Source organism: Antechinus flavipes, chromosome 4 (assembly GCF_016432865.1).
Source record: "Antechinus flavipes isolate AdamAnt ecotype Samford, QLD, Australia chromosome 4, AdamAnt_v2, whole genome shotgun sequence".
NCBI lineage: Eukaryota > Metazoa > Chordata > Mammalia > Dasyuromorphia > Dasyuridae > Antechinus > Antechinus flavipes.
Window position 1 is genome coordinate 375,670,378 of NC_067401.1, and position 23,712 is coordinate 375,694,089.

At 32.6% G+C, this 23,712-nt stretch overlaps 1 protein-coding gene across 4 annotated transcripts in view; it reads right to left on the minus strand.

The window, feature by feature from the left end:
* Positions 1–23,712, minus strand: part of RCOR3 (REST corepressor 3) — a 50,117-nt gene that overhangs the window by 6,054 nt on the left and 20,351 nt on the right. For all 4 annotated transcript variants that reach the window (XM_051998442.1, XM_051998443.1, XM_051998444.1 and 1 more), the window contains 4 exons: positions 22,803–22,881; positions 19,132–19,350; positions 16,786–16,863; positions 12,168–12,225 (listed from right to left, as the gene is read on the minus strand). In XM_051998442.1, the coding sequence (XP_051854402.1) occupies positions 12,168–12,225; positions 16,786–16,863; positions 19,132–19,350; positions 22,803–22,881 (434 nt within the window). The remainder of the gene's footprint in view (positions 1–12,167; positions 12,226–16,785; positions 16,864–19,131; positions 19,351–22,802; positions 22,882–23,712) is intronic.

Sequence of the window (23,712 nt, forward strand, 5' to 3'; positions counted from 1 at the left end):
AATGGAAGCCATAAAAATCAAGCTGCAAGGACTTATTAATCCAACATAAGCAAAAATTGGGCATAAGTGAAAAATGAAACTAAGTTCATTATGAATAAAAGAGAATAAAATAAGCTCTTGATGTGTTGTCTGTTTATCTTTTAGTCACATCTGACTTTTTGTGACTCTGTGGATCACACTGTCCGTGGTGGTTTACTTGGCAAAGAAACGAGTGGTTTGTCATTTCCTTCCCCAATGAATTAAGGCAAACAGGGGTCAAGTGAGCCTAGGATCACACAGCTAATAAACATCAGAGGTCAAATTTGAACTCATGTCCCACATCCAGTACTCTAAACACTATGCCACTTAATTACCCAGATTCTTAAGACTGTAGTGTTGTCACATTGTTCTCAACAGCAGTGGCATAAAATACAACTTGAAAGAACTGAACTTTGTGGCTTCATTCCTTATTATGTACTTCCTTATTGTACATGGCATGTGTATACACACACACACACACATATGCATATTCTCACATATATATAACTACACATGTAAATGTGTCAGTATATATATTATAATTTAGGGTTTGAGAACTATACATTTTAGGAATTTCTAAAATAGAAACAGGAGAAAATACATAATAAAAAGTTGCTATTTATCACATTGCTTTAACTTTTTGTTAAAATAAGATTTAAGTTCCCCTTAATTTCCCTCAACTGATTTGTTAGAATCCCTTGACTATACAGATCTGGCATAATGTAGTCTCCACTAGTGTTTTATTCAGTGAATGAAATCATGGAGTGAATGATTATTGTACATGTATATATACTGCTACCACTTAACGGCCATGCAAAGCATTTATTTCAAAAAATGGTTGATGGCTTTTGTTTTTACATCACTATTTACAAATATATCTCTCTCCTTCCTTCACCTATTTCTTCTAACCAAAAAAAATGCAACTGAGTCTGATAGTGTTTTACTATTAGATCTTTCCTACCTTCTGCAAAGAAGGTAGGTGCATATTCTCATTTCTTCAATGTATTTTAATAAAGGTTATGTATCAGTGCCACTTTTACAAGTAAACATAGAGGTAGTTATATAAAAGTAGCCACCAATTAGAAGTTAGTTACATTTTCCTGAATTTGTAACTATGCTACTAGGTAGTCCTAATCACCAATAGAGGGGAGGTCAAGATTCCTGACAAGAGAATATACTAATTGTCAGAATTTTGAGAGCCTTAACCAGGCAAAAACTCTTTCTGTATTTTAAGAACAGTTTCATGAATTCAGGACTATAACCAAGGTCTGCTGACTATATCAGCCTGGATAATACCACTACCAAAATATCAACTATTCATACACAAAACCAAACTTGAGTATATACCAGAGTCAAATTTCACTAAACCACTGCTTAACTTTTTTATTTCTTTCCCTTTAAACAACTTCTTCAAGCTTTCAAAGCCCAAAGACAGAGCTGCTTGTTCACATTAGTAGTTCGAGATTCTCACAACATCTTATGTTTATCAGTAAACTGGGTTTAAGGGGGATAAATTTCCCCAGGTACAAGGTTAAGAATTTGCGTGTGTCCCCCCCTCCCCTACATATTAGTCTCTCCCTACTTTCATGGTAAATTCTAATGATATAACAGTTTTTTAAAATGTCTTATTATGGCCGAGTCTGTAGTGAGCAATGTTAACACTTGACTACCTTTTAGCAAAGGAAAAAAATGAGTCAAATAAACTTCTTACGTAAGGCTTCTTTCTGTTTCCCTTCCCAGACTCTGCTAAATCATTAATGAACTAAAATGGAAATGACTTTATAGTTTTCACCATGCATGCTCCGTAGCAGGTTTTATTCACAAAATGAAACTGAACTCTGAACTTACATTTAGAAGAAACCTGAAGATTCCAGGTTCAATAATGTCTAAGTGGGATTAGACTATAAATTACTTCTAGTCTCATATCTCAAGGACCAATCTTTTCCTAAGTGTTTCTGGCTTTTCCATCCCTATTAGGACAGGCTGTTCAGGTATAAAAAGTCACCATGTGTCTTCACCAAGAGAATATAAATTTGTTGAGTAAAGCCAAGTATTTCAATTTTTGTTTTTCTATTCCCTGTTTCTAACATAGTGCAAAATTAAATAGAATGTGCTACTCTGGTTAGTAGGGCAAGCCAAATAGGATATTAGGAACAAAAAGCTGTAGCAACTCAGCTCTTAGTTTGTACTGGTCAAGGAGCCACCCTTTAATGTCAAATTATTGATCAGCGTGTATGATCTCTCTATCTGCACAGGAAATTAAACAAACAAAATGTTTTAATTAACAAGATTTTCACATTATAAGCATAAAACTTCTACCAATTTGGCTGACATGGTTTCTCAGTTCAACTTGCCACTTATAGAGCAAACAGATATACTATCTATAGCTACTGGAAAAAAATGTATAGAACACTAAAACAAATTATATGCATGTCAAGGGCTAATAGGATTAAGTGTTTGTTTTCCATCTTTGAATTTAAAACATTCACCTTTTGTAGGGATGAAGAGGTTCTCTTGAAAGATGAAGATGATAAAACCCACATCTATATTTTTATGCTATCATTAATCAACAAAATATCATTGATTAATAAAAATCACAGTATAAATTACTTAAGGTGAAAATATCCCTTGTACTAATAAAGCAACTCAAAAGGTATACATTTGGTTCTTAAAAAAAAATTTGCTTTGATCTAGACCAGTGATGAAGAAATTTTATCCTACTACAGAGCTGCAATGATTTTTACTAGTCAAAGCTTTAAATAATTGCTTTGGGATACCAAATGATCATATGATTTGCTCAGGGTCATACAGCCAGTATTTGCCAAAGGCAGGTATTGAACCCAAACTCTCTCGATTCTAAGACCAGCGCTCTCTGTACTCCTTGCCTTGCTGCCCTATATAAAATCATATTGCTGCTACTGGTTGTGCTTCATTCTTGAAGTGGAAAAATGACGTCAAGAAAAAGACATCAAATGTCTAACCTTTCCTATGAATGAATGAATGGGTCAGAGGTACACAAAATAATCTTTGATAAAATCATACCCACACACATACATACACAGAATGTTTTCAAGGCAGTAAGATTTTTTTTTTTAATGATATAACATTTCATTTCATTATGCCCTTCAGTAGTGTTTTAAAAACACATTTCATGAATTCTTATTTTAATAAAGATTTAAAATACATATATATGAGAGAACTTTTTTCCCCTTTAACTTTCTGTCACCTAATAGCAAATTTGCAGGGCTACTGGATCTTGAAGTTGTCAATATTGATATATAACTCTTAACAATGATGTCTGTTTTGTGAAAAATAACCTAACATTCTTGAAGGCCTGATCCTTTTGATCTGGGTGTTAACCCTTTCCATATTCTATTACAAAAACGTCAAAGTTCTTGGTCCCTCTTTTAAGGATAGCTTTGTTAAATCAAGAACAATTTAAGAGAGAAAGTGAGTGAGAGAGAGAAGTGTAGCGGAGCAAGAGACCTGGATTTGGAGTCAGAAGAAGTGGTATCACACCTGTGCTAATACTTTTTGCTTGTGTGACTTTGGGCAAACTTTGTTCCCATCTCTGGGTCTCATTTCCTTATTTCTACAATAAATGGGTTGGCAAACATATTATAGTCTCATTCTGGCTCTAAATCTCATGCTCCTAAAAAACATATGAAAAAGCACTAGTTGTATAGAGATCTTCTACATTATGTTTTATCTGGTAATCTATCTTAGACAAGTCTGCAGCCTCTTTAGATAGTTGTACCTTTCTGTCTTCCTTCTGCTCTTTTTATATATTGTTTCTAAATTTCTCTCTTACCACCATCAAAACTATCTCCTTTTTTGTTTGTACTGGAGTACATTTTTTTTTTTTTTTTTTTTTTTTTTTTTAAGACAACAGTACTACTGGGTTCAAGGTCACAGTAAACGGAAAGGAACAGTGACAATTTCCTTTGAAAAGCTCAAAAAATAACATTTAACACAAGTCATTTGCCTCTGGAACAGGGTTGACTACTTTGCCCTATGCATTTTATTGGGAGTATACAGGAGAGAAAGTATTAAAAATTAATGATGATCTCTTCATGGAACAGAAAAATATTGTTGGGGTTCAATTTCAAGTTATACTATAAAAAATATTAGTTGGGAAGGAGGGCTAGAAAACACAGCCTCCCAAGAGAAAGACAGGTATAATTAACTGTATATGTGCTCTCCAATTTCAGGCTGGATGACAGAGCTCATTAAGTAACAACTGACATGCAAAGAGAGACAGTTTTCAGAATGCTCCTGAAAAAGCACTGTGCTAAGTGCTGCACATGGGCAGTCTTATCTCCCTGTGTTTTTTCAATCTCATTTCTTTAGGAAGTTAAAACCATCAGGAAACACCAGGATTTATCATCTGGTCTCACTTAAGAGCATAATAGGTTACATTTTAATGTTTTTCCATTTCAGGATTAACAATTTATGACTTCACTAAAGATACTATTATTTTTATAGAAATAAAAATATTTATACTTAAATTTACATTACTCCCAAAAGAGATTTCAACTTAAAAGTTTAAAATTGAGAAGGTATATGAAATTTTTATTATTTAAATATAAATTTCAGACTCAAGAGTTAGCTTCAAAAGCTTTGTACAACTGATAAAAAAGAACTGCAAGAGAGTAGTATTTTATCTCCCAAATGGAGTGCATCAACTACAAGGAAAACAGCTTTATGTTTCAGAAAAAAATAAACATTTAAAGGAGGCCTAGACACTGGAATAAATTACACAGGCTAGGGAATATTTATTCTTGGAAATATCATTAACCCGACTGAATTTTCTACTTTTAAGATTGTACACTTTGTGACTGGTAATGACTTGAAAATATTGTTAGTATCTTAGGCAGATATTTTATGGTTGTTTCAACCTTTTAATTTATTACAATCATAAATTATAATTAAAGAATCCTTGAATTCCCAGATTTGTTCTTGAAATTATGATAAAGGGATATAAAAATATTAAACAGAAAGCAATCTGCTTTGATTTTATTTGTGCAAAATCTTTTAAAATTTTAACATAAAATATTATTAATCTTCTCTCCTACTCCTTGTCTGGTTATAAGTTCCCTCCCTTCAAAATCATGAAAATTTTAACTTTTCATTCTAATGTCTTTATGTGGTATGATTTTATAATACTGATATCTATCCAGTTAGAATTTATCTTGGAATAAGGAAGATGCTACTGATCTAACTTCTATTTTATCTAATTCTATAAAATATTATTCTGATAACTTGATATACATACTACCCAATCAGTATTCGAAGCTGCAGTGAGTCATCTGAAGATGATCAAAATGGTGAAAAGATTCTCTTAGACCATATCTATGACCACTGGTGAAAGGGCTGGAGAATACTAAGAGAAAAGAAAACCAGCAGAACAAAGATAGCTGCAGAGTTGTCATGCGGGAAAAAGATTTGGTTTGTTCTACTTGAATCCAAGGGTCAGAATCAAGAGCACTGAATTAAACTGCAGAGAGACAGATTTTAGCTCAATGTATGAAAGACTGCCAAACAGAGTTATCTATAAGTGGAAAGAGTTGATTGGGAAGTTGGCTAGGATTTTTCTTTGCTAGTGGTTAAAGACCACTTGGTGAGATGACAGAGGGTTGGTTCTTAATCGGATACTGACTAGACTGTGAGAACCTACTATGTGAAGAAAAAAAAAAGCTTAATTGCCACAGACTAAGATAAACATTCTCACATACTATAGGAGTAAATGTGGAGAGACCATCTGGGATATTCTCTTCCTATGGGACAAATGGAATGATAATGAACATCAGAGATAATTCAGAGACCTTACTTACTGTTATGGGCCAGAACTCGAAACAAGGTGCTAACTCAGTGGAATTGATAAGAGACAATGGTTGTTTAGCAGGGTGCTTAACAGTTCTCTAGTTCAGTACACGTACTTAGATACTAACTATAGTTCTACAAGATTCAGACAAACTCAGCCAGAATAAGAACTAGGGAAGACAGAGACCGTGGTGTCAGTCCTCCTGCCTCTCCCACAGAAACCAAGACACATTCATGAGGACCTCAAGAAGCTGGCCTGAGCCCCAGGCAAGGAGACAATAAAGGATTTGGACTTTGCAACACCTGGCTGTTTGTGTGGTGATTACTCTGAACTGAAACAAAGGCTGCTCCCAGAAAGGCTGCTCTAGGAAACCGAACCAAAGAGAACTTTACAACTTATAGTTTCTTTTTATTGGAAATGACAAACAAAATGATTAATAATGGATATACAAGATGAAGAAAGAGTTGATAATTCATGCCCTTAAAGTACTGCAGTCACTTGACAAAGTTGAAGTACATCCTTGAGTACTTAAAAACTGGGTGATGGCTAAACCACTCTATTATTTGAAAAATCTTAGAAAATGAGGGAAGATATTGCAAGATTGAAGGGCAAATGTCCAGATTTTCAGAAAAGAGGATAGAATATGAGTTAATGAACATGACTTTTCCTGAGATTTCTGGGAAAATTACAGAACAAATCATTGAAGAGATCACTGGTGAATAAGTACAGAAGGAAGGAGTAATTACAAGAGCCACCAAGTTTTCATCAAGAACAGGCTTCATTTTCTTTTCAGATGGAATCACTAAGACAAATGAGAGGAACTTGTTGGTCTCAGGACTCCTTTCTACTTGTAAACTCATAGAACCATGCTCCCAAACTTCACCTAAACGAGGGTTATACCTTTCAATATTTGCCATATTAGAAATTAAAACATCTCAGTATTATTAATAGTTTTAACCTCAAGGACCACCTGAAAAGGTTCAGGGTTGGCCAGGGGCCTCTCCTGGACAACTATGGACCTAGATCATATACTTCAGATTTAAAGCCAGAGGAGACTTCAGAGGTCATATAGACCAACTTCTTCCAAGTACAGATAATGAAACTGAGACCCAGACCATTTAAGTGACAAGTTCAAGCTTACTCAGAGCCAAGATCTGAACTGACTCACTCAATTCCATCACTGGAATGTTCCAAAGCTTTTGGCAAAGGACTTCATTATTTTGGTGGAGAGTAGAGACCATTATATTTGGTGGATAAAAGATATGGTCTAAAAGATTATGAGATTAAATTGACAGAACTGGTAGAATGGCTGAAATCAAACCGTAATTATTAAAGCACTCTTTTATATGAATGTAGCAGAGAGTCTCCCAATACCACAGGGATCTCTGCTCAGTCTTATTTCATCAATGACATGAACAAAAGGATATAAGATATGCTCAATAACTTTGAGAGATTACTAAATTGGAAGAAACAGCTAGCATCCTGGATAACAAATATCAGTATCCAAAGTGATCTTGACAGGCTAGTTCATTGGGGCAAATTAAAAATGAAATATGATATGTATTAAGTGTAAAGAAAGTCTTAACACAAGTATAAAAAAAAAAATCAACATTACCAGTACAAGATGTGGGAAGGATTGTTTAAAAAGAAAATGTTTTGAAAAAAGAACTGGGAGTTTTAAGGGACTGAAAGTTCAGTGAGTCTGCAGGATGATTTTAGCCAAAAAAGGTAATGTAATCTTGAACTGTATGAAGAGAGGCATAGTTTCCAGGAATACAGAAATAATGGTCCCACTTCCATCTGTCTTACTTAAACCTCATCACTTTAAGGAGAACATTGACAAGCTGGAAAGTGTCCACAGAAGGGCCACCAGGATAGTGAAGGACATCAAGTCCATTTCACAAAAGGAATAACTGAAAGGAATAGGTATGTTTAGCTTGTCGAAGAAAAGATGTGGAGCGTGGAATGATAGTTGTCTTTGGGGCTGTCTGGTGAAGGAAGAATTAGTTCTTCTGGTAGAAGGTACAAGGAGGCCAATTTTGGCTTGAAGTCAGGAAAAACTTCTTAATGATTAGAACCATCCAAAGTACATGGCCTACCTCCAAAGGCAGACAATTCTCTCTCCTTGAAAATCTTCATGTAGAAGCTGATTACCTGACAGTGAAGATTCCTTAGGGGTACAGGTGGGATTAGATGGCTGCTCAGATCTCAAATTCTGTGCTGCAGTCACAGGAAGAATTGGGTTCAAGCCCTGCATCGATTAGCTGTTTGAATCTGGGCCTGTCACAATGTCACTAGCACTTTTTAAGACTTAGGCTGCAGAGCAGGTATCACTTTCTACTGGTAAGAGGAGTATCCTCATTAAGAGTTCCCTATATTAATGGAATCATAGACTTAGTACGTACACACACACACACACACACACACACACACACACACACTCAATGAACACTTTATCTCTAAAGTATCTATGAATTTAAGAAATATATGCTTGCTTTGAAAATGAAGATTTCTAAGGATGGGCATAAATATACACAGATCTGTCTCCTCTTCCTCAATTTTCATCTCTTAAAACAAAAATTAATTACAGCATAAAATAATCTTAACAATTTAAAAATGTTTATTATAATAAAGTTGTAAAATTGCTATTTTTTGTTCTTGAATAAATATCAATTTTGAGATAGTTATAAGGAATATGCAAGGATTAATTAAATAATTTTAGGAAAAATAAAAGCTTATTTCTATTTTATAATCTTTGTATTTAAATTTAATGCTTAACAGAATAAGTACCTATTGATGTTTTCTAATGAAATCTTTTTAAGCTTCTTAATATTAATTATAATCTATATAATCAAATCTTGATGATCTTCATAACAAGTTATGGCATGAATAAACCAAATATGTACATCTGGCTTTAGAATATATTTTAATAATAGTTTTTAACTATAGGTGTGTAGATCACCTAGGAGTTATCTTTTAAATAAGATAATTTAATTAAATGGTAAATAACTGTCTTGGAAAGGTTGTCTGGATTTTCACTGCTAAATCACCTTCCTTTTCCTAGCTTTACCTTGGGACTCCTTTGGTATCCATTTTAAGTATGTATCATGGCTAACAGGAATATTGAAATAAATACAGCTGTCCTCTTTGTAAATTTCCTGAATATCTGGCTCACAAATTTTCTGGGCTAAGAAAAGTAATTTTACATTTGAGTTTAAGTAGTCTGGCCTTTTTAGGTAACATGGAGAAAGTAAACTATATGCAAATACTTCCAAAACTCTATTATACTCTAATATTAACAAATATTTGAAAGCAAAATTTATTTCAGATGTACACAAGCAAACAAATGATCAAACAGTATGGTTTAAATGATTAGTGTAGTTATTTTTGAACCAGATTATAAATAAAGAGTAATTTACTGTACTTCCACGAAACAAACAAAAGAATCTCAACCCAAATAGCTTCTAAATTTTGTGGTATCATGAAAAATAATAACAGGTTAAATTGGTTTCATTTCTTAAGAAACAGTCACTTTAGATAGTTTCTGTCTCTTCTAAGAAAATAAAATGAAGACATATTAAAGGTCTTGGATGTGACTTCAACAGCATATTACTAGGTACAAAACTTATTTTTAAGAAAACTATTTAGAATAAAGTTGTAAATCTTTTCCTTAATTCTATAACAATCGATTCACCTGGTTATTAAAACAGTAACATAACTTTAATATCTGTTGTCTTTTCATAGAGGGTAATAGTGGGTAGCACATTCTACATACAAAGATATTCACACTACTTATCACCAGGGACATGAGCTAGGTACAGATGACACCATTATTAAACTAGGCAGTTAGCAGGAAAAAACGTCTTGTAGATTACATGGATATTTTAGGTATTTCAGAAGGAAGGAAAAAAAATGTCATTTTTGTCTCTCTCCAAAATTGCTGTTCAACACACAATTAGTTTACCTGCTGTTTTACATGATTTACAAGGACATGCAAATCTTAAAAACATTAACAACCTTTGGCAAACTGCTGTTGTACTTTATGCTAAGTTAAGGGTTATTTAAAAGCTGAAATTAAAAGGATTCAAGGTGCTCATAAAATACACGATGACCTCATGTATAGTTGATAATAATAAAAATTTTACCTACTATTTATTTATATGATGTTTTAAGGTTTGCAAAACACTTCAGACTTCTCATGATTCTTACAACTCAATGAGGTAAAAATATCTGACTAATAAAATGTTAATATCAAGTGACATTAAATTATGTGAATCATTTATTTTTTTCTTTGAATACATCAACTTTAGGATTATGCCTGGTATACATACTTAGATTGATTTTTTTTTCTTTTGGTCACAGCAGCCAACTTTGAGCAAATCAGGACTTTGTACAAAATTCAGTGGATACTATCACAAATAAGATGTGGAAGGAAGATTTCAAAAAGGATAATCAGAATAAAAGACATAAAATGAAATTTAGTACTAGTCTGTGCTAAGGGCTCTTATCCAGTGACTTCTACTTGTTCCCTTCTTCATTAGGGACCAGGTCAATATAGTGATTTTTAGTAAATGAATTCTAAAGGGCCAGGATTCAATTCTTAAGATGCTTTAAATTATGATTTATGGGGAAAAAAAACAAGCTTTACCATAAATAACAACACCTATTCAAAATAATTTCTTTGATAAAGTTAGATATTATCATGATTTGAAATAAAGATAGCCACTGTAAATGGTGAGACTTATTAAGACAAATGACCAAATTCCAAATTCCAAACAAAACAAAACACAAATACAACAGCTATTTAACATGTGTGCTCAGTTTTCTCTAAAAGGATTCTAACAGTTTTGGAAGATGAATGCATAAAGTTTATTTGTGTAATTAATTTAACTTGTAAATGTTGGTACCTTTTTTTTTTTTTTTTTTTTTTTTTAAATATATTCCAATTGTATGTGACAAATACACTGGGATCGCTAGTCAAAAGCCTGAATTTGGCCTAGGAACAACTGCTATTCACAAGCATAGTAACCAGCTCTTAACTCTGACTGGGTAGAGATGAAAGACATTCTTAGGAAATCCTTCTACATCAACCAAGACCTCAGAGATAGTGGTTCAAGTTATTTTTGGCTAAGAAATAGCTGGGTGGGTCAGTGGAATGACTGACACCTCCATGTGACAGAGATTCCCATTGTGTCACCACACTGGCCTGTTCCAGCTCTCCCTAATCCAAGTCCATGATCATCAAACAGTAAATCTTCAGTTACCTTTTTTAAAATCTGAGAAATGCTTGCAAAAACCCTATTAAATTCTCTAATGAATCTTAGGAAATACTAAAAGATGTGCTCATAAGCAGGCATTGCCAGAGATGTGTGTGCATATGCTAGATTGACTCTAAGTAGTAAAGTAAGATAAAATTATGAACAGACAATATCCTTCACCTAAATTAGACTTAGATAAAACATTGTGGTTAGCATGTTCTGGTGACACACAAAATCACTGAATAAATAACACTTTTAGAAAAATTTATATTTAAAATCCAGAGATAATAGCTTCTAATTTATCTGGGATTATTCAGAATACAAAACATACTGTTTTATGAAAGAATCTGAAATGATTCTTTTGACAATCATCTACCTTATGGTACTTAAAATTGTAATATGGATTTTAGAAATCAGTTAAAAAATAACTTTCTAGTAACATTTCTATTAAACAAAGTATACACATATATATGTACAGTAAACATTTTAGTACCTAAATTATTTTGCTTTGTTGTAATATGGATTTTAAAAATCAGTTTAAAAATAACTTTCCAGTAACTTATCTATTAAACAAAGTATACATATATATGTATATTAAACATTTTAGTACATAAATTATTATTTTTTTTTATAAAATGAAGAAATACTAACATATAAATAACTTAGAGAAATAGGCAACATATCACAGTTCAAATGTACTTTCACTGTACTTTTTTAAAAAATGAATGCAAAATGAATGAACTCAGTTGTAGGAAGAAAGAAGCAGGATATAGGACATGTGGAATAACTGGCCCCTGACTGCCATCACTAAAGTTTTATTTTTATGTTGTATGCTGAAAGTGTGCTACATAGTGTTCTGGGCAAAAAGAGGCACACAGGCTTAGTATATGAGTCAGAGGAACATCCAGAAGTAGAATACAGAACTTCTGGTCATCAGATCTGCATTATATAAACACAAAAGCCCTTTTGATCCATTCTGAAGAAAGGGAAAGACTGTAGTGGTTATCTTTCATGACAAGTTAAAAATAATAATTATGAATAACAATAACTGCTTATCTTTAATATACCTTGCACTGCTAGAAGCTGCTCCTCTGTGGTCCAACGGGCATTAATTTTCTGATTTGACTACAAAATTAAAGAGAAGTTTCCTAATGAGGACATGAAGAAAGACATTTCCAAAGTGCTTATTTTTAACTTTTATCATAGACATAAGATTTCTATAAGTCTTAATTTTAAGATATTCCTTATAAAAGGAATTAAGATACTTTTTAAGTTACTTTTTACCCACCCTCAAAGGGAAATGTGCTAACTTGAAGATTCTGAGTCAATATCTGTGTAGCAATAATTGACATTAAAGCTTGAGAAAATCTATTAGGTTACCCTATTTACTAGTTACTAGTTTTCCATTATATAGTTCAAAAATTATTTTTAACCTATTTTTAAAATGTCTCAAGTGTTGGATTCTTAGACTTATCAAGTGTCAGTCAAATAGGTTTTCCTGATATTTATTCTAAACTTATCTTTACCTAATGGAAATAATGTTCCATATTAGTCAAGAAAATCAGCATAATCCTATAGACCAGATTTAACAGGACTATAGGAAGTAAAAAAAAAAAAAAAAATTAAACTTCTAAGTCCTAATTATTTCTTTAATTCCGGAATACATCATGCATTACCCAAAGTTAAGAACAGATTTTTTTTCAAGATAGTAAACATTTTTGAATGGCTTCCTTATGGTTTTATATATGTGTATGTATATTTCACCTATATGTGGTCTTTAATTTACTCAGCAATACAACATATACTTAATTAGTGAATGTCTGCTGACTAGCTAAAGGAGCTTTGATGGTATTCACCAGGGCAGAAAGAAGTCCTGAGGTAGCACTGAGAATTCCTAAGCACTAAGAATTCCAAGAGGTCCTTGCTGTACCACTGTCTGGTCCTTTTCTGCCAAAGCAGCAAGAGAAACTTTCTCTGAAAAGAATAGATGGACAGTGTTCACACCCTTTACCACCTTCTGCCTAGCACCAAGAACCTCTGGAGGGAGTCAATAAGATAAGTTCATGCCAACTTGATACTTTAGTACAGATTAATTTCAAGGTTGGTATAACCCTTCACAAGAAGCAATTTAAACAATTCTAAGGATGGTAAAGGAAGGAAAAATAGAGGAGATAAGAGGAGAAAAATAAGAAAAAGGGGGAAGTCTTGTGGGAAAAAGTAAAATCCTCAAACAAGAGACAAGATTGATTTTGGGCAGAAAGGGGAAAAGGAGTAGAAACCAAATCATGTCAAACGGTAAAAGTCATTAAGCTCAAGGCTAAGTAATTAGGGTTCAGAAGAATAGAAGGGACAAAAGGCAGAAAGTGGAATAAAATAGGAGAAAGGAAGATAAGATAAGTGCAGCAGTTAAAGTGATAGAAAATTGAGGCAGAGGAAAGGGAAGAAAACTAAATGAAGGAGAAGGAAAAAAAAGAAGGCATGGGGAAGAAGTTAGAAGGTTGCACAATGGCACCAGTTAAAAAGAAGAGTGTTTAGAAAGGAAACGGGAGGTAATACTATTTGGGAGCAGGAGGGAGTGATCCTGTAGTAGATCAAGGGGAAACAATATAACTAGGGAAGAAAGGAGAATGGTTGAGGAGAAAAACTAACAAGTGATTTACAGAACAACCAGAGGTTTCCTGGAAGTTAATATATTATTATTAATATTATTTTTGTATAGTTTTGAAATTTAATTCAAAATAATACAAGGGTCTAGTTTTTCAAATCTGAAACTTTTTTTATCCTTAGCTTGGTATTCCCATCAGAAATAGGTTCTTAAATAATGAATCATTCTTTGAAATACTAGCATTTTTAAAATGATGATTTCACCAGAGATAGGCATTCAACTTGCCATTTCACTGGTATGAAGAAACTAACTCTATTATTGCAGGTTGGCACCTTTTGAGAGTTGCCTGAAGACTGAGATATTGGGTGCCTTACCTAAAATCACACACCCAGGATGTGCCAAAGGTAGGACTTAAATCCAGGTCTTCTTGGCTTTAAGGTTAGTTCTCTATCAATTATGCCGTGCTATGTTTCAAAATTTTTTCAACCAAACATACTTTTCATTGAAAGAGTCTATAAAACTATGTACTATGCACTATGACATTTATTTTCTCTGTCCTTTCCACCTCCTTCTATCCCCCCAATAACTTGCTTTTGCTTATTCCTTCTGTGGTATCACCATTTCCTAAATCTATCAGGATAAATTATTTTGATCATCATTTGCTTCCTTCCTCTTTCTTCCTCCTCATCTATTAGATCCCAATCTGTTTACAAAGTCATTAGAATCCGGTAGTCGACAGTCTTTGAAGTCAGAGACAACCAGTTTTTTGGAGTCTTTCTATCCACAAAGCTTGCAGTGGGCATCAAGTCAGGGTGACGCGGGCTCAAATCCAATCTCTAATACTTACTAGCTACTTGACCTTTGCTAAGTCACCACCTCTGTATGCTTCCATTAACTCCCTAGGACTTATTTTCTAAGTCACAGATAGTCTGGGATCTCCTCAGGCAGAAGGAGTTAGCAGACCAAGAGCAAAAATGCTCCTTCCCAGATATCCATACACTTCCAACACCTCATACAGAACTAAATAAATGCATGGCAGGCATTTAATATCTGCTGAATTTGAAATCTTACTTATTTTTCCTCTAAAATGCCTCTGGAGTCCCCTTTTCTCCATTCTACAATACTGCTATCTTGGTTCTATGACATCAATAATGTTAACAGATACTTAGAAAATTTATGGGATATCTATCACAACACTGAAGGGAAAAGCGTAAGGACCATGAAAAAACTAAAAGAACAGAAGAGCTTTATGCCCAAGGTCGCACAGCTAAAAAATGTTATCATTTTAATCTTCCTAAAACACTCCTTTAGGAGGTCACTCTCATGTTCACAAAACTGTCTTTCCTCCCTAAAAGTCTGTTTCTGCATCTTTCCAACTTTCTCTTCTTTGATCAGTCAGGTTCATCTACTTCATGCCCACCCCATACAAGTTGGCTCTTCCTTTGTTTCTGAATTATTCCTGACTTTAAAGCATAGCTCTGACACTCCCTTCCCCTCAAAGCCTTTATAACCTATCAGCTCCAGTCTTGCAAGGGTCTATTCCCACAGAGCTTCTATTTAAGGTTTTGATTATGATTATGGTGGATGGTGCAAAGGATAAAGCCCTAGACCTGAAGTCAAGAAGACCTGGGATCAAACACTTATTAGGTTTGGGAAGTCATTTAACCTCTGTTTGCTTCAATTTCCCCAACTGTAAAATGGGGATAAATAATAACTCTCCATTCCCACATCCATTTCCCCCATGCAGGTTGTTGTGAGGATCAAATGAGATAATAATTAATAAATATTTAGCACAATGCCTGGCATGTAGTAAGTACTATTTACTAATTATTATTAATTTGACCATTATCTAGCTATGTGACTTAGGACAAATCATTGTACTTTTTTTTGAGTAACAAGAATGATTTTATGTCGTATATTAAAGTTAATCTTATTATATACTCTGGATATTTTCCCTCCACTATGATGGAGTAAAGAGAGAACTTAAGTGTTGGGAAGACAGTACATTTTTCAACTGTCAATAAAACTTTTAAGTGGCAGAAGGAGATGATCTTTGTTGGTAGGTGTTTCCTTACTAAGTGAGTCCTATATCAATGAAATCATAGAGCTAGTCCATAAACAAAACCTAAAGACCCTTTCTCCCTGAAATAGTTTGATGAGACATAATTCTGAAGCACTGAATTCTGCAACTCTCATCCAAATACTCTTTATTTTTAACTCTGGAGTCTAGAAAAATCTTATTAGAATGAGATGAACAAGCATATTAGTTTCAGATGCACATGAGTTTCTTAAATACTCATTAATACTGTCTTCTCTAGGAAGATTATGACAAAAAACACTCACATTTCCATTTTACAAAATAAAAAAAAAATCCCATTTAAAGACTGTTTCTGGTGAAAAAAATAAGAATCTAGGTTTGAAAAAGAATTAGGAGCCTTAAATATTCAAAATGCCAACTAATTTTACCTCTAATATCTCTATGTTGTTCCCCCAAAATGTGGCTTCACACTTTAAAATTTTCCTTTAAAAGAATCCAAAAGGGCTCTTTAAAAAAAAGGGGAGGGAGGGGAAGAAAAAATCCAGCAAAAGTATCTATAATTTTTAGTTATATCCCCCAATCAAGATCTGCACAATAATGTAGGGCTTCCTTCCCTCAATTAAACAAATTAGGCTTCTTTTTCCTTTTCTATATTATAAATCCATACAAGAAGTAGGCAGATAGTGAGAACCAAGAAAACATTATTCATATTCCTAATGCCCTTCTTACATTTCTCCTGCCCAATATATGTCTTTCTTTGTTGCAACTTTCCCTCTAGATTTCTTGGTTGATAAGAACAGAGAGGAAAAAAAGGGATTCTACTTAAAGTATAATCCAACTAAAAGGATGGTTTGATTCATTTTAAGTTAATATCCACATTTTATGACTCAGAAGATAGATAATGGATAAAAAACATCATTTCAAAATATCCATGGCCTATAAAACATTAACCTGATCATATGACAAACAACTAATTGAAAGCAACAAGGGTTCACTATATTAAAGATGTTGTTGACCCTCATTTTTTTTTAAATCAACATACCTCAGGAGGCTTGAATTCTTCAATTCCCCCTTCCATTTTCTGTTTAAGTGCACTGTTTACTTGCTTAGCATTTTGAACCTTGAATACACACACACACACACACAAAAAAATTATATTAATTGGCTACCTGACAATTAGCTGAACATCTGAGCACCCAAAATGTGAAAAGACTACATGAATCACTTATGTAGCCAGAATCTTTATTGTTTACGAATTCTTTGAAGGAGAGGCAGGAATCTCTGTCAAGATTACACATATACAGCATCATATTCAGATGATCAACCTGTTGTTGCTTACAGATAAAAGTCAGTGAAGCAAATTTTCTAGCAGTGAAGATGAATTTTTGGTGGTCTATTCATACTCTCACCTGGTACCTTTGATGATTATAAGCAAGCATATGTTTATGATAATAAAAGGAAATTCTAGTATTAAATTTTAATAAAAGCTCAAAGAAACGCTAAAAGATAATCATTGTTTAGAATCATAAGCCTGGGAATCTTTCAATTGCAAACAAATCTATGTTTCCACTTTTGATGCTGATGCTTTATTTAAAAAAATCCTAAATATATGCAGTACTTTCCATTTCCAAAAACACACTGTTTCTGATTTTTAAAATTATAAGCCAAAGAAAACCCATTTCCTTTACTAAAACTTCTTCAATCTTTAGCACTTATTCAATAGTTTACTACTACTGTTTTAATATTATAATTTCTGCCTAAATAGTTTTATATATAATTTGACATTTTCAAATAAACACATTATACACACATGCACATACACACTTATATATACCTCCATTTTCCTTTCATTATAGTGGAAAAAGAGCTAGCTACATTAGAAAAGACAATTTTTGCTTCAAATATAATTTACACCAAAACTTGGGAAAATTTCTGTACAGTTTCAAAGATGATCAAGATCACACATGCTAATTATAATCTCAAAAAAAATTTCTGTAAAAATAAATTATGTTTACTCCATAATGTTATTCTTAAAATAATACATGAATTTTTTTTTCAAGGAATTAATTTAGAAAACCTTCCTTTCTTCTCTGCAGATGTCAAAAGGGACAGAAGTAGAGATACTAAATATGCTATCAGACATGGTTAATTTATTGGTAACTTTTGATGAACTGTTTACTTTTTCTTTTTAAAATCTTGTTACAGAAATGGCTTTACTGAATATAAAATACTCAGGTATAGAGGATAAAAATAAAAGAAGGAAATAGGATTTTTTAAAATGTATTTAGAAATGGGAAAACAAATGTGTGGAAAAGAGAAGCAAAAAGATTCTCACACACACAGATAAGTGGTTGAGCATGTGGCAGGTCTATCCAGACAAAATATTGACAATATAAAGAGATAAATAATCAAGAGTTGATTTCATACTCATAAAGGGGAAGGATGTGAATTATTCAGAACAGTAAAAACAAAATTTAAACCACTTATATTTTGTTTGGGGAATTATTGCTTAATTATTAAAATGAATAGCATATCTCTAATTCATAGTAAATCAGGAATGGAAGTCAATTTCAATTTATATTGAATACATATATTCAATATCTATATAATATTGAATTTATACGGAAATTGACTTCCATTCTTGATTACTATAAATACTGGGAGAATGGTATTATGAACACAGGAGAACTGGTCTGAGATTTTTAAAGTATTAAAGCAGCATGGATTATCTACAATGTAGTTATAAGCAAATGGATAATTCAGAGTTGGTTCTATTTTAATTTGAAATATTTCATTTAATATGGCTCTTAACAGAAAAAAAACTTCAGGTATAGAAAATGTAACTGAAACTATTATTTAAAAAATTTGTAGTAAATCCTTAAACATTTAAAGTTAAGAATAGCATCATATTTAAATAAATTTATTTGCACAAGTATGTAAATTTGAAAACTTTTAACATAATATGCAATTTTAAAATTATTGATATAATGATTACAGCTTAAGTATAGCAATCAAAAAATTCTGACAGAAGATATAAATTTTTAAATAAAATGTGGTATATTACCATCAACTCCAAATTTGTTTGAAAGATATAGATGAATGTAACAATTTTATCACTGGAAATGATAACCAGAGCCTAATTTATCTATGCTTATATTAAGGGTAAGGTTATGAAAAGTTAACACACATAATCTAAAAAAGTCACATTTAGAGAGTAAGTGTAGTTTTTTCCCCCCAAGAATAAAGAATAACCAAGATTGATTTGATTTTTATCCCTTCACAACCCCTGGAAAAAACTTAATTGACAATCTACAACAGCTAAAGCAGCATCCACAAGAGTAACTTAAATCAAGATGAACTGTAAATAATTGTAGAGAACATGAGATACCTGACGTTTTAGGGAGATTAACTCCATATCTAGTTGTCTGAGAATAGTGTTGGCTGCATTGGGACTACAAGAAACTGCGACCACATCTTCCTGAGTCAGATACATGCCCTTGGGTGGACGGCACTTAGAACGCTGAGAATGATGTCGGTGTTGTAAACTCTGATACTCTCTCCTACCCAGTCCAATCTTGCTAGTTTGGACAGGCTGCTCAGCATTACCCTAAATTTTAAAAAAGGAAAATAAAGAGAAGGAAAAAATGAATGTAATTTGTGTTGGTAGACAGGTACCCATTTTTCTTAGTTGCTCTAACCCTTTACCAAACAAAATATAGCTTTAAGCAACTGTATTATATCCATAGTATCCAGAAAAAAAATTATTTCAGCTCTATAAAAGTTGTAATGTTTTAGAAGCAAGGTATCAGTGCCTTTTATCAATTAAAATTATTCCATTTAATATCTAAATGCATATATAGCATTTACCTTAAAACAGAAATTAATCTATTTTATCCAACTATTGCTGGTGCCTGGTCTTATGAAACTTATACTTTAGTAAGGCAGTGGCAGAAGAGAGAAAGCCTGGGGCAGGTATACACATACACACACACACACACACACACTGCAAAAGTTCAAAATAAAAGTTGTAAATAAAATCTATAAAACATTATATAAATCATTTCTGTCTGGGAACTGGGAAAAACCAGATTTTATGGAAGAGATGATAATTTACCTGGGTCTTAAAAATGCAAAGAACTGGATAGAAAGAATGGGAAATGTGTATTCTAGATAAAAGAAAGTACATGTACAAAGAAAGAGAGGGAGGGAGGAAAGTAGTATAAATTTATGGAGATGGGTACACATTAAGATTTGAAGAAGACTTGTGAATGGTGAGAAATCTAACTGGGTTGGAGCATGAACTATGGAAAAGGACAATAATCAGAATTCAGGTTCTATGTTAGGCTGGAATCAAACCACAGAAAGTCTTATATGCCAAACAAAAGATTGGAGCTTATTCTATAGGCAACAAGAAACCATCACTGTTGAAGGCTTTTGAGTGAGAATTTGTAGTATTCAAAATTTTGCTTTAAGATAATTAATGTAGCAGTAGAATATAGAGTAAAAGAAGAGAGAACAAAAAGACTGTTACAATAGTCCAGGTGAGAGGTAAGTAAAGCCTGAATTAGGACTTTAATAGTGCTATCAGAAAAAGGGTAGTAGGTGCAAGAGGTATTGTGTAAGTAGAATCACAGGATTCGGTGACTCACTGGATATGGAGAATGAGGGAGAAGTCAGAGATATTATAGTTGTGAATCTGGGTAACAGGAAAGTACCATTAAGTAAAGATATAGAAGTCGAGAAAAATAAGGTTTTTGACAAGGGATTAAAGAAGATAACTTCAAGTTCTGACAAACTGAGTTTGAATTATCAGTCCAAAGTCTTGACTACTGAAGGTACTCAACAAAAATTTGAATTTTCAAATACATGTTTAATACTTATTTATCCATGCTTGATTGGCTGAACCAATGGTATATTATTTCCTTACTGATGCAAAATTAATTAAATAGGAAAAGTTATTTAGGCTTTTATTTTAGAAAATTTAAAAACTTTCAAATATGCATATAAATTATCAGGTTATCTTCTTAAAGAAAGGAAGCTGATCTGAGAGAATATTTGACTTCATTTAACCTCTCACAAATTTGATAATAGGAAAAATCTGGTTTAATTTAATATGTTCTTATATCAAATATTTCATTCTTTGACAAATATCTCTAAAAGATGCTTTAGGATTTGGGGCACCAGCCAAAGATAAGTTATGGTGAACACATTTCAGATGCTAAGAGAGTTGTAGTACCCATAATTTAGACCTAGTCAAATTAATAAACAAATGAAATTATGATGCCAAGTCCTAACTAATGGAAAAGAAAGAAGTTTCAAGTTATCTAAGTAAATCTAGAAAGATTTTTCTAATATATAACTGAATATATAATCAATTCAAAAAGATACAAATCTCAGTAGCAGCTCACAATTACCACAATGCTTTCAAAAAGTTTTTTCTTCATAACAATGCTTTGAAGAAAGCAATATAAGTATTAATTCATATTTTACAATTGGGAAAACAGATTCAAATAAGTTGATTTGCTCACTGTCACATAGCTACTGTAAGAGAAGGGACATGAAAATGGGTCTTCTGGTTAAGAAACAAATCATCTTTCTGATACTCTACACTGATTTTTTATGTAAAAACTATCTAAAAAGCTCATAAAGGCAAATACAGATGTTCAATACTTGTGCCAGGGACACAAAGCATCAGATATTTTTCCTAATGATAGCTGTCTATTCCTTCTTGAAGCAGTTGAAAAATGAATGAAGTATTATTACCCTTGAAGATAGTCTTCCCTTTTCCCATGACCCTTTCTAGACTCCAAGCACACAAAAAAAGCTCCATGACAAATGAACATTGTTAAAGGTCATTTATAGAAAATTTTTCTCCATTTTATTTAAAAAAAAATTGGCACTTAAAACAGGCATTATTCACTAATTTTGAGTATTTTTTGTTGGAAACTTTTGAAAATGTATTTTTCTTCTTTGATAAACTATTTAGTCTTTTCTTGAAGACAGGCTTATTATCATCATGAATATTCTAGCAATATACACTATATTTGAAGTAATGTCTTCAAGAACTACTTGAGTATATATAAGCTTAATTGTTCAATACCATACTGCTTTGGATGATGATTTTTACCAGTTGGTGTTTTCTTTTGTCTCCTCGTTGTCATCTGGCACTTTCCATTGCAGTGTCTGTTTCTAGGAAAGATCACCTTCTGATCGGCTGTTATTTAGGAAAGAACTAATAATTTCCAATGGAAGCCAAATAACTAAGCTGGTTAAATCAGTTGCTTTATCTTTATACATAATGCTAAGCTGAATGTTAAAAGTTAACTTTGTTAACAAGGTTTTTCCACTTACTTTTGAGTATGTACTTATATTTTGGTTGACTGAGATGGCAGAAGTCTGCCCATTAGAGAAGTGTCACTTTATTATGTTTAAAAAAAAAAAAATCTTCTACTCATGTACAGGGGACAGCTAAGCAACACAGTAGCTAAGAGTGTTAAGCCTGGATTAAGGAAGACTCATCTTTCTGAGTTCAAATCTGGCTTCAGACACTTAATAGTTGTGTGACTCTGGGCAACAACACATTGTTTGCCTCAGTTTCCTCATCTTTAAAATTAATCAGAGAAGAAAATGGCAAAATGCTCCTTTATCTTTGCCAAGAAAGCCACCAACAGGGATTGCAAAGTCAGACAAACCTGAAAAATGACTAAACAAAAAACAGACAGTTTTGTATATAGAAGAAACCATGGCATCATTTAATTTTACTTCCATTTTGCAGATGTGGAATTTATGGCCCAGAGAAGTTCAGTGATTTCCTAAGATCACATAACTAGTTAGTAGGGGAGTGGGACTAAAAGCCGGTTATGATATATTGCTTCCCATCAGCAAAAAAAAAAAAAAAAAAATCCTTTCTTTAAGCTGTTATTCATAACCATTTAAAAAATATAAATTTATATCACAAAGCAAATTTTTTCTTAATATGAAATTCTATTCTTTTAATTTCTCTTGGTAGAGAATTAGAATAAATTTCTAATATCTTCTGTGACTAATGAACATTATTACCTCTTTTTTGGCTTCTTTTTTGGGATCATAATCACTATCATTCCCATCCATCGGGTGTGCTTCTTCCACATCATCATCACTGAGAACAAACATCAAAATTAGTAAACTTGGCCCTTTCCCTCTACTTCAATAATCTTAACAGTGTTTATTCACTTACAGTTTTAACAGATGCTAGATACTATTTAGTAGAACAGGGCTACCTTTTCTGAGAAAACTGCCTTTACTACATGATATCATAATTTAATTTTTTATAGTGTTTAAAATATTAGACTTTTGTTCAGTCCTTCTACATATCATTAAAATGAAAAAAGAGACTCAGAATGGCCCACAGTTCTATGAGGTTCCTATTCCACATGATTGTGACAATGGCAGGGAAGAAAATGCAAAAGATTACATGGAATTTAGATTATTTACAAATAACTTAGCTGTTCTTAACCTAAATAAGATATTTATCCATAAACTAACAGAGACATACTGCTGAAGGAAATGAAATATATCTGTGTTGATGACATTAAAAAAACAAGAAGAAAAGAGAAGTCACATATAAATGGAAATATAGCTCTCAAGCTCTCTCTTTAAAGAAGTAAATGAAGAAGTTAATTGGTTTTACTGTGCAACTAAGGACAAGAAAAATAATTTCATGGGACACTTAATTTTTTGTTGTATCCATAATAATCCATAATAAAGAATTTGCTCTTTATTAGATGAAAAATGAAAATCTCTGTAATTTACTTGCTAATACATGTTGCTGAATATGAAAAAATAGAGAAAAGCTAGGGAAAAACTCTGATATTTCCTAAGGAAGTTTAAGCAATGTAAATCAATCACAAATTGAGATAAACCATCTCAATCAGCAAACACTTCATCTTGCCAAGTGATAATGCCAGACAAGGGTTTGTTAACTTTTCCA